This window comes from Tigriopus californicus, chromosome 2, assembly GCF_007210705.1.
Source record: "Tigriopus californicus strain San Diego chromosome 2, Tcal_SD_v2.1, whole genome shotgun sequence".
In the NCBI taxonomy this organism is placed as follows: domain Eukaryota; kingdom Metazoa; phylum Arthropoda; class Copepoda; order Harpacticoida; family Harpacticidae; genus Tigriopus; species Tigriopus californicus.
The window spans coordinates 4,308,356-4,320,933 of NC_081441.1; the positions used below are offsets into that span (position 1 = coordinate 4,308,356).

General features: G+C 45.2%; 1 protein-coding gene across 5 annotated transcripts in view; it reads right to left on the reverse strand.

The window, feature by feature from the left end:
• LOC131892947 (uncharacterized) overlaps window positions 1–12,578 on the reverse strand; it is a 66,234-nt gene that overhangs the window by 16,580 nt on the left and 37,076 nt on the right. For 4 of the 5 annotated variants that reach the window (XM_059242819.1, XM_059242822.1, XM_059242821.1 and 1 more), the window contains 2 exons: window positions 10,484–10,567; window positions 9,684–9,993 (listed from right to left, as the gene is read on the reverse strand). In XM_059242819.1, the coding sequence (XP_059098802.1) occupies window positions 9,684–9,993; window positions 10,484–10,567 (394 nt within the window). Of the gene's footprint in view, window positions 1–5,963; window positions 6,343–9,683; window positions 9,994–10,483; window positions 10,568–12,578 lie in introns of those variants that run through there. The other variant, XM_059242823.1, reaches the window with a different exon arrangement.

Genomic DNA, 12,578 nt, shown 5'->3' on the forward strand with positions numbered 1-12,578 from the left:
AACAAGAACAAAGCACATATGAGCGTCTATAAGGCAAATACTCACTCCTAGTGAACATTGACTTGGCAGCCCTGGGACTAACTAAATTATGAAGGAAGGAGTTCCCCGTTGATAATACCTAGATTTAAGAAGACCTACTAACACTTCATGAACAGAATCCAAAGTGGCTGAAGCTTGTGTCCATTCTCTTTTGTTGAAGGTGTACAGGGTGCGCAATAAATCTAGATTGGGAGAGAAAAAGGGATCAAAGAAGGCTTCGAAGCTCGCGTCTTATTCAATTTTTCTTCGGTTCTTAGACTTAGGTTTGGGCAGCTACAGAGCCATTGAAATCGATATTTGGCTAAGCTGCCCAAATATTTCATGCTGTTTCGAGAGTAGATCATGCGTTGATCCTGGGAGTTGGATTCGTTAGTGTGAAAAAAGTAGCAGATAGACCGAATGACGGGTGTCTTTCTGGCGTGTGAGTGTGGGTGTGAGCGTGATTGATTGATCGATGGCTTGATCGATTGGAATTTGTTCGCTCTAGTCAGGGAAGTGGAGATGTCGGATGTTTGGGTGTCTACGGTTGAGAGGTTGTTTGTAAAAGGTACTTATTGCCTTGAAATTCATGGCGAAACCACTTGGTTACCCTATCACGTCGCGCTAAAAATGAGGTCAGTGGGTTGCTCGTCTTCCTGTTTCAGCACTTTAAGGAACCTCTTTGTACAGAAATAAGTTCTCCTGAAATTAATCCAACAACTCTTGGCCTGGTTTCTATGGCCAACCACAACCACCAACACCACCATCTCGTCCCACCACCAGCGTTGCCATCTCCCTTACACAGCACATTGCTCAGATTCATCCGAGTGTTTCCTCGATTTCCCCTTCCCCCCCTCTCTCCACACTTATTGCCGGGAATTCAATTTCAGAGAGTCCCTTGGATCCATTATTTTAACTCATTGCTGTCCGATGTAGGATTACATATTTGATTCATGGTTGAGGTCTCTTCTTTTTCTTCCTGTGCCTGCGCTTTCGGGAAATCACCCCATGCGGAGACACTCTCAAGTGTCTGTACTAAAGCTTGAAGGGGGAAAAAGAAAAACAACCACTCGTTTAGTTGGGAACGACAAAGAGTCATTTGTTCCAAAATCCATGGGGGATTTCATGGACAAATCGGCCCGAATGGCGAGAATTACACTTGGCCAAGAAACAGGCAATACTTGGATTGGAGTACAACTGGCTCCATTAATCTTCATGAGGATTAATAATGCCCTTCAAAGGGTCCATGATCCATGATTTCGCCAGGATTGTGCGGTGGAAAGAGACCGCTTGAGACCAAAACATGCGTAGTGCACACAAGCACCTACCACTTCTATTCCCTCCATTACAGTTCTCCATGGAACACAAGAAGAGACATGGGCCTCAAGATAGCCATAAAACAAAGACGTAGGCCCAGCTTCCATTTTTTTCACTTTTTATCCCCTAGATTTAGCCACAGTATGCGATTCCTTCCTTTTTCCTCTCGCCTTGGGGCCCGAGTTCGTTCCAAGCGCAGCTTTGTTACATGGAACACAATTGTCCGTTGGTGTACTGTCGCATGAGGTGGTGGTTGTGACGGTATGATGTCCTACCCAAGTCCTAAAGACCAAAACTATTCCCTCAGAGTAGGCTCCTCTCCACTGCAGAAATAAATGGACCCTCAAATGATGTTGTCAAGAATGCACAAGAGATGAGAGACGGTGTGCAATAGACAGTGCGTGGTACGATATACTGCGTTCACCGCCGATGGAGCTCTCTTCACACATGGTCTACTAGGACAACAAAATATGAAACTGCCCCCCAAACATGGCCAGTGACCATTCGCCATGGGAGATCGCCAGAGCCTCTGGAACAACCTTGGCATTAACCGGGACGTCATTGAATTAACCAATGAGATCCTTCGGTGGTGCAGTCACTCTATTACCCAAGAACCACTGGAATATGGACGGAGATGCCAAGGTCGAGAAATAATATTTTGAGAAAGAGAGAGCGTATTTTTTTTTCATATTGGGATAGTGGAGGTCGCTAAAATTAAGTACTTAAATGTTTACCTCAATTTGGTCTAAAGTTATGCTCTCTCAAAGTGCAATGTACCTAACATGGCACTGTTTCTCTATTAACCTTGACATGGCACAGAATAGATGGACTAGTTCTCCTCTACGCGTAGTAACTCATTATCTAAGGTTAAATCATTTTGTGTAGAATTGTCTGGTGCGCTTTCAGGGGGCATTACTTTTGACCAAGTCAATTGATTGAGTTAAACATTGGACTACAAAGTCCTAGCGACTTTGGGTCAGTCTCTGACGACGCAGTGAACTGACTCGATTCTGAAGTGTCGACTCTCGACCCTAGCATCCCCGTCCATATTTCAAGCGATTCAAGCATCATGGTACGTACTTTGTGATTACTCACTGTTGGACACAAACGAATTGTAGGTAGATGCGTTAAAAGGTTTCCGTTATACACTATGTATGAGTTTCTCATGTCTCAATGGTATGTCTTTTCGGAACCTGGACATAAATCGAATTCATCGAAATGAAATCATGACTGATCTTGGATAAAATCTTGGGCCAATTTGTTGGCTCAAGATCCATTTTTCTCATGGAACATTAGACTCGAAGACAGGACGAATCCATCCTCTTCTTTTTGGTGGCGGAAATAGGAAATAGGAAATGTTCAATCCATCTCTCATTCCATGATTTTCACACTTACAAAACGTCCCAGCTTAGCAAGCCTCATCCCACTCTCGTTCGCCAGCTCGTCTAGCTTCAACCCCATCCTCGTTTTCGAGCTACTACCAAATTTCCTTCTATTATTATTCGTTCCAAATCTAATGGAACACAGAGGGTCTTCGTTTGAGATTCAACGTGTTCCAAAGGGGAAGAGAGAGTGAGAAAGAGAGAGAAACTTTAGATTTTTCTCAAACTTAATGCGATTTGAAGGGCAGAAAAAATCCCACTCCTCCTCTTTCTTTTGGCAATTGCTTAGAGGCCGAGAATGGGTCCCCTTATAGCTCTCATACCATCTCGATGGGAGTCTCCACCACCACCGCCATCATCATGGCCAAGTCAGATCGAACAGGGTTCTAAGCATAAGCGATCCACGGGTTTTACTTCCCATCAACATGGCGACGGAACACTTTTAAAGCGAAATTGACAATGAAAAAGATGAGCTATGCAACGATAATCAACCTCATTGAGGGGTTGAAACGACCCCTTGAGAGACCCCATGCATAACTTTCAGCATAATACATGGCTCCAGTGTTCCTGTTTTTCGTAAGGACTCTGGCACCAAGGCTGGTGGTTCTTGGAGTTTGGAACTGTTTTAAGATGATAAAGATCGGAAACAAGGGAAATGCGCCTCAATAGACAGAGTGGGATATTGCTGTAACACCCTCGGAGTCAAAGCCTATTCAGCTTGTGAATGCGAAGAATATTGCGCTGAGCAAGAAAAAGACCAACCATGGTATGACACGATATATGTGCGTACATTATAAATTCATGCTCTTGCTTGAATTCTGATAATCTATGAATAATCGATCGATTCGTCAGTTGAGTGTAAATCTTCCATTAGCTTTGGTACGAGTCACGACCAAAAATACATGTACTTGACGATTCACCAATTGGTAGAATCTTCAAATGGGAATGTGTTGGCACGGTAAATGCTAGATATTGGCAAAGAAAACCAATCAAATGCTGGTGGGTGATGCTTTGGCAAAAGACTCGAGATTGAATGGGTGTTGGTCAACGTGAATGGGAGAAGTGTTGACTCTATTTTCCTCCCACAAAAGCTTGAGGCAGCGAACCACTATCCAACCCAGGAACACCACTGTTCCAGATGGAACGAACAGAGAGAAAAATACGCCGAACCAGAAAAACAAGCATCCAAAATAGAACCAGCTCCAGTGCAGATCCTGGAAAGTTGGCTCAATCAACCATGGCAAGTGGTTTGGACGAGCGAACGAAACTGGACCTGCCACAAGAATAAGGAAACGCAGGAACGCTGGAACAACGGAGGTAGTACGTACAGTAACTCCATTAGCCAAGAATATTCTCCCCCATCGTATTGAAAGGAAGGCTAACTAATCTGCCTTGCTGCTAGCCACTGTTCGTGTGTGCTCCTATGTAAAACATCTTAAATGACCGTTATGGTTCAGATCGATATTTTTGGGAATTGTTTGGAAACGGTGCTTCACGCAGGGAACTCCCGAGTCACGTTCAGAGGATCGTATTTCGGTCTTTCTTATTTTCTGTGAAGCTGAAGCAAGAAATGACCTCGTTGTGGAGACACGACCCTCTTGATGCCCGGAATTTTAAATGTAGTGCTCTCCACCTCCCAAGAACAACAGTACGCAAGCTTCATTCCAACTTATCACATTCCCCTTAAATGGAACACCAAGAGCATTATTTGTACCCTTTGAAAAAAAGATGTAGTAGTGAATGAAGCTGTTTTGCCGCGATAGGGATGCCATCCCAGTCATTTCTCTCGTTTGGTCAACTCATGGGGAAGTGGACCATTGTCTTGATGACATTGTTCAAACACTTCCAACTTGGACAAACAGGCCCTAATTGGCTTTCAAGACTGATTTACTCGCTCGTTGCCTCCAACCACGGAGAACCGCCACCACCGGCATCAACCACAGAGCAACTATTTGATACGGGTACCTCAGTCCAACCTGACTGACTTCTGCAGTAGAGTACTTCCCTCCATCCCGCACTTCAGTGCAATGCAATGTATTTGGCACACGTTTTGCGGTCGAGGCATCATCGTTTGTACTGTACACCATGGGTTTTCATATTTCCACCATGGTCGACTCTGTGAGTTCTTGATGAGGGGTTTTGTTCGGAGATGGATTGGAAGGAGTAAAGTATGGAGGCCATAGCGTTTTATGGTCCCGTGCCACTTGGCTTTCTGGCGCAGCTTCAATACCTCCTTTTCCGAAGAGTCTTAAAGGGCTGAGACGTGCAATTTGCAAGTTAATTCATCAATCAACCAATAAATCATGAGTCCTTGGTCCCAACAATGCCACAAAAAGGTGCCAACAACGGTTGATTACCTTGTTCACTGTTGAACAGGCGACCTTAATTGCTATTTGTTTAAGAAAGCGGAGAGGTAATCGGCCAAATAGAGAAGAACGAAGAAGAAAAAAAAATCGAGCATTTCGCCATAAAATCTCTCGTTTGAATATATTGTGAAGGCAATTTGGAACGTATGCTCCCTGGTTGCAAATTATAGTTCATTAGCGAGTCGCTAGTGTGTGTACGTATATACGACGAGGAAGTTTCCGTTCAATGGATGAGCAGAAACGCTCATTGTTTGGAAGATGAGCGATGCTTGGGGATCAGTCCCACTAATCTGCAGCCATGAGTGAACACGTCTTCGTTTTTGAAAGGCACAGAGGGGAAGAAAAAAAGGCGAATTACGCAAGCGTAAAATAAGCACACATGTCTTTCGCAACTCCAAAGGCCAAGAGTTTGGAACAGTTATGATATATGAGCGGCTAAAAACTTGTCGTTGGCGTTCGGCGCAGATCCAATTTGGCAAGTCGTTTGTAAGCTCCCGAATTGGTTCCTTTTGTTCCTTGAACCATTGAACCGTTTGTCCGAAAAAAGTGATTGGACCGACCAAAAACGACCCGAACCACAAGAAGAGTGAAAACTTTGGAGCACTTTTTAAATAATTATGTTCCATCCTTGGCTAATGGCTAAATCGGAGTTAGTGCGTTCTGATTCCCAGGAATCCTTCGATATTTGAGCTAGAAACTCCCCGAGGGTGGCACTTGAATGGGTTGAGTATCAAACTTCATCTAGACTCTAGGACCCGAGACCCAGAGTGGAACGAGAAAAAAGGCTGCTTAAGCAATTATGAAGGGGACAAATGCCGAGCTCAGCATTCGTACTTGTCTGCCATGGGCCACACTTTCTTGTGTCAAGAGCCAAACTCACCTCGGCGAATGAATTGACTTGGCTCATTGTAGCTCACTTTGAAACGCTCCCAAACTTCTGGTCGGGGTGAGGAGAACATCATGGCACCGCAAGAAACACACGCACTAAGGCCTCATGTCAATAGATGATGCGACCATGGATCACACTCACGCACGAGACCAATTGTCATGGAAGAAGGTTGGTGCGTGTTGTTGTTGTTGTTGTTGTTGTTGTTGTTGTTCACAATACTGACTTCACACTTATAAAGTAAAGAGAGCGCGGTGCGTATGTACGTTCTGCCTTTCAAGGTTAACTGAGCTCGCGTTCCATTCCAGCTCGTTCTGAAGAACCGAAGTGAACGCGGTCGGAAGTCAGAAAGAACCTATGGAATTCTCGAGTTAGGCCCTGCGAGATGTTCTCACTGAGTCGTCATTGCTCTACTGCTTGCTCATGGCGCCAAGGGGGCAGCGAGTTCGGTGGAGACTTTGATGAGAAGAGGTGAACCGACGAACACCGCCCTTTGGTTCCTCAGAGTCCTACGGTGTGCCAAGCGAATGAGTGAGTGAATGTGTTCGGTGGCCTCTCTCCTTCTTCTCTCGGGTTCTCTCTGTTTCCCAATGCGTGTGTCCTTAGGCCTCACCGATCAGGAAAGGCCAGCAGAGAGGCCGCTAACCCACCACCACCCTCTGGCCAGCACCGTTAGGGAGGGGGCACCCGAAGCAAATGCCCAACAACACTTCGGACACATTGTGTTGTCGGTGGCTGAGCGAGGGGCAAGGCCGTGGAACAACTCTTTCGTGGAGAGAAAACGCCACTCGCCTTCTTTCTCAGGTCTGAGACGTGACACGATAGGATCTCACTCTTATTGGCGACTTTAGATGCGTCCAGATACTACTACTACTAATACTACTACCACCACCGCTCCTACCACTACCACTACTACTATTACTCGTACTCGTACTATACGCTCCTACCACTTCCACTTCCATCACTCTACTGCTCTTTGGAACAGGCGGAGGAATCGAAGTGGGCAAAATGGGATGTGCAAGCCCGTCTCTATTATTTTCTCTGCCACTCTGGCGTACGCAGTCGTACAACTACTACGAACAATGTGGTAGTATAGACGTTCGGAAATATGTGTATGTACTCTTCCTTCAAGCCTCAAGCCTCTCATCCTAAGTTTTGGCGCGAACTCTTAGGAACTCGCTCCAAAGGGAACGAAGGAACGCTCGATCGATCCCATCTTCTTTCCTGCCTGCCCTTGCTAACTTGCTTGCTGGCTCGTTCCTTCTTCCCATGAGTTAAGCGAGAACGGAAAGAAAGAACGCCCCAAAACTTGGATGGCAATTCGCCGTCCAAAACGCCACATCACTGAGCTGTTCCCCCTTTGACGACCATACCGCTGTTCCATGTCCATATTTTACCACTTGGATCGCACAATGTGTTCCTTAGAAACTATCGTGATAAGGGGGATGGAAGAACGAGGGAAGAAGCAGAAGCAGAAGAAGAAGAAGAAGAAGAAGGAGCCGACCAAGAAGATGAGCTCTTTCCCTGGAATAGAGGTCTCCATATGAGTTGGAGGTGTTCCTCGCAGTAGAAGGATAACCGCACATTCAAGGGACAACAAAGTTTTCCCCCTACCGCTTCTCGTGCCTCTCTGCATGACTTATTTCTGCTCACATTGGCCTATGCTAATACAAATCTAAAAGAGCCAAGGCATGTCAGACCCCCCTTGGATATAGCTTCCAATTGTTCGCTTGGTCTTTTGGCCATGCATACATACATATGCACGTCCATCCATACAGTGGCTGCCACCAATTGAAAGGGGTGAAGCCCATAAATAAAAGAAAATCAGAGAGAAAGACGTAAAGTCAAAAGGGCTTCCCTGGCTTAGTTTGGCAAGAGAAGAAAATCCACGAATTGGAACGATTGGATATCAACCAATTTGTACGGAAGGGCAGGCAGCAATTTCGATAACTCACACATTATTTGAGACGTTTTTTACTAACACTGGCATCCCATGAAACCAATCATATTCATTACTGGCCTTTCAATAGAGGGACTCTGTCTCGTAAACTATAGACAAACTGGCGAGTGGTTCGCATTTTTATTGACATCAACCCGGTTTGCCGTTGCCAAACGAGTGGCTTGAGCTGAAACGTGTTCAGATGGATGGAGATGCACCCAACTTAACAACCCTAACCTTGTTCCTTGATCCACCCAACAGGATCCCTTTGAGGACAGTAGTGGAGGCAACTCTGTTTCCAAGGATTTGATAGCTCATCTCATAAAGACCAATGTTCCGTTCGCCTCCAAGAAGATATCCTGGACCCAATAACTCAATGCTTTGGAATGAGCTGAAGAAATGAAGCCTTTGGCAGCACAAACCCGATAGACAGCTCAGCTCGTGCTCTACCTTTGAGCTCGTAATTAAGGACTGCTATCTGAATTTAGAGGGCTGGGAACGGAGACCTTCATTAGATAATCCCCTTCCAATCAAGACTTTTCAACTTCAATTCTGGGCCGGAAATGAAAGAACCAAGAATTATGAGCTTGGGCTGTCTTTCAGTCAAGTGCAAAGGTGAACCATTGAGATGTATATCTGTACCCAACTGAAAACGGAAAACTCCAATGCTTCTTGTCGACTGAATTCCCCGTGAACAGTAAACAGGGAATTGACAAGTCTAACAATCCCCTATTAAGGTATGCGCTCAACGTACGTAGATCGAGCGCTGATGGTACCTTTTGGACCCCCCTCCAAAGAACCACCACGATGAAATCCCAAACAAACTTTCCTCTAAGCCAATCAAATTATGATGCACTTACAACTTGGACTCCTCCGCGATGGTTCCAAGTTCTTACCCAGGCAGGCCTCTCTACCCTCGTCAAGTCCAGGTGTTGTAGGAAATAAAAGTTTTTCGTTTATTCTCCTCCCCCCCCCCTCCCCTTCACCCAAGGCTTTTCAAGCCCACCGTGGAGAAGCCAAAAAGACCATTTGACAGGCCCATAGTTAAACAACTTTTATCACGCCGACCACAGCAGCCAAATTCGCAGGCTCGTTCAGTATTTACTCGAGATACTTGGCTTCAAGTCTACGCATCACGTCCGCCTAAGAAGAGCGGAATCACGGGAAAGTATTGGCACACTGCCCCCTGAAAGTTGACAAGGGTTCAGTGCACACACACCTCTTGTCGTCTTACCCGACCTGTCAATGCCTCTCCGAAATAAATGACACAGAGTTTGGACCTCAAGCGCTCAGGGGCGACCAAGTCCAGCGCACTATGAGCGTTTAGCGAAAGGAGAAGCTTGAGGGGCTCTTTTTGCCATCCATCCATCCAATCTTTCTCTCATTTCTTGGAGGCCCAATGATGGAGCATGGGTAAAGGCATTGGAGGAACTTTAAACTCATTACGATAAGCAAGATTAGGGAAAAGGTTTTTGTTCAAAGGAAAAGAAGGGGTAGTAGGAATCGACAAACATGCAAGGCACACATACAATTCACTCCACTCCACTCACACATGTACTGTATGTACAGAGAGAGAGAGAGAAAGTCGGCAATAATCAAAGGAACGACGGGGTCAGTTCCAATTTTGGAACCGTAATGAAAGTGTTATTGCGTCAAGTTATGTCTCAGGTGCATTCATCCTATTTGGTGTGTGTTGGAGGGGGGGCGTTACCGGTTCGATCTTTATCCAATATTGTCCTACAGTTTAGGCCAAAAGAAAGATGTGATGTCAGTACCTCTTCTAGTATATCAAGGTGTCGTCTGAGTCTGGCAGTCCTGTTTTGCAGACTACTCAGTGGGTCGAGTTCATCAAGCAACAAATCATCCACCTGCTGGTGTTGTCTGCTGCTCCCGTGAAGTTGAGGATGGTGAGACAAAGATCCATTACTGTTCTGACCACGTTCGTCCTCATCCTCATCGTCGTCGTAGACACCTTCCTCTTCGCCATCTTCGTCATCTTGATCGTCAACGTTCACGATCGACTCGGGGTCAACGCCGAGTTTACGAAGAGCGCCTTCTAGCTTGTCATATTCGTCCCGTAATTTCCTGCAACAGGAAATGGAGATATCAGACGAGGGAGAAAAAGCAAACGATCTGGAACACTTTTCAGCATTGGATGGGGTAAAATCCGTCCTGACCCACGAAGACAGAAAAAAAGGAAAAATGTCCCGCGAAAAGTCAAAGGAACATTCTGTGTGTGCCCCGCTCTACTAAGTATGTGCGGTCTTAACTTGGTGCTCTAAATGAATGACACACATGCCGCGCACACCCTGGTGCGTCAGGCATTTCGGCATTTTTCACTTAAATCATCTAATTAAGTTTCTCTAATTGTGTTGCATGCAATCCCACCTTACACCACACTTAATTATTCCTCTAGGCGGGTAATTCGAAGTTAATTGAAGTGGTCTCAATTCATTTTTCAAACGAGACCGTCTACATTTGTTTGAACGCCTTGGATTTTTCGCTTTTACCCCAGATACAAGAAAATGTCAGACAACATTGTTAAGGAAAATAAGGAATAATAATAACAACTCACATAACATTATTAATGCCTTCACGTAATTCCACATCAATATCATCGTCGCTAGAGGTCGCTTCTATGGCAGAGGTCACGTTTTGGCTGTAGCGATTTTAAAATCAAGAGCGAGTTCAAAAAACGCATCAGGGTGACGATGATCCAACGGAGGTCAATAAGCGCAAAAAGGGAAGAAAAAGACAAAAAACACGAGTTAGTTCCGAAGTAATGCACACATTTTTAAAGGAGGTATCTTGGGTTTTGATTCACAGCACCTTATGTCACACTAGCCTTTGGTTAGACGGCACAATTGAGATGGATTTGCCTGTCATGTCAAAGCCAATTAAAACGTGCGCCGTTCCTTCATTCGAAGGACGGGCAAGAGGAGACACCCTTAAATGGATAAGTGGGAGAGGAGACCCGAACGAACCTATTTTGAATCCGACCTTTTTTGCACACAAGCCCACGCACACACACCATGCCCACCCATCCACCCAAATTTGGCCTGAAGAAACTAACCACGATCAAGGCCAGAATGGGAGGATCAGATCCCACACGAGAATAAGGCCACGCATGCCACGCAACCAAGCAAACCACAGAACTACCAAAGGGATCCAACCATCTGTCTAAGCAGCCGACCAACCAAACGACCAACCAACCAACCAACCAACCACCACCCAAACAACCGGCCCTCAAGCCCAAGGACGAAGGTTGATCGAGAGTAGAGTTGGGCTTAAGTTGGCGAAGGAATTCTTCCGTCCTTGTGTGCTGCTCGAGCTCATGAACTCGCGTCCTGCTCGAATTTAGAAAAATGGTCCAGAAGTTGGTTGGTTGGTGTCTCTCTATTGAATACCCGCTTCCTCTCTAAAGCCTCCAAATGGCGATCCCCTAAGACACGATATGGTTTCATGCCCCCTCCCCCTCCCTTTTCCCATCCTCTCTCTATCTTTTCTGCTCCTAAAGTAAATGAGCAATGCACTCCTCGTGGCCTTAAAGTAGTTATCTGGATGCAGGACAGGCTGTGCTTGAATAGGGCAATTTTCTTGGGCCTCCTCAAGATATTTACTGCAAACTTGGAGACTACCATAAAGTGGCCGGGAAGCGGAAGTTTTACAGGCATATACGTGAGACTTGGACTCTGGCGTCCCATATATACGTAGTCTATTCGTCCTCGGCGATCACACAATCGGCATTGTTCGGGAAAGTAATCTCTCCATCCAAGTTCTGTCCATGTCATGTTCAAAAGGAAAACGAAGCCAGGGGCAAACTAGCAACCATTGCACATAAGTATACTTATACGAAATCCGTATTATCATAACAGAGTGCTTCTTATTATTATCATTTTTAGGTCTCTTTTTTACATATATCCAAATTAAAGAAACTCATCTCGGATTTGCTCTAGTTTTGCCGAACTTTTTTGAAACAAACTTCTCTTGAGGTATTAAAATGTCTCCACTGAAAACTTTGGGACGGTTGGATTTCAAACGATTCAACAACAAAATATGCAGCCAACATCAAGTCGCAGACAAAGAATGCAAAGGCGCAATATTATGCATTAGAACGCCAATTGCTGATTGATTGAGTTATTAGAACCCAGCTAGACAAAACAATGCTTACAATATTACTCGTGCGCTTTGACATACCGCCTTTGATCTCTCATGTAAGTCAAGTGCATATCGTTTTTAGCTCATGGTGAAATCCAGTCCACAATTACCCACCGTAAGTGTCAAGCTCCTGCAGATTCGCTTCTAGACTCAGTTGACAGGTCTAAAAATGAAACTATGGACCCACTGCACCACTTCTCACAAAGGCAAGCTTTTGATAGTTAGGCGAGGTCAGTTATAATATTACGATTCAACCGTTACTCCAATTTACAGTACAGTTTTTATGCCAAGAGTGGAGCCTTTTGTGGTTTCCATTGGCGTTCCAAAATCAACCTTGGTGACTCTTGGGTGCGTTGCAAGGTACGACGAAGAAGAGAACAAGTGAGGTGGAGTAAGGTTTATTACGAGGCCAGATTGATTGAACTTAGGCATGAAGGAAAGGACTGTGGAAACAAGCCTTCCACAGATTAGCAGACTTTATTTCGAAAAATAACATTGGCACGTTGTGTTCT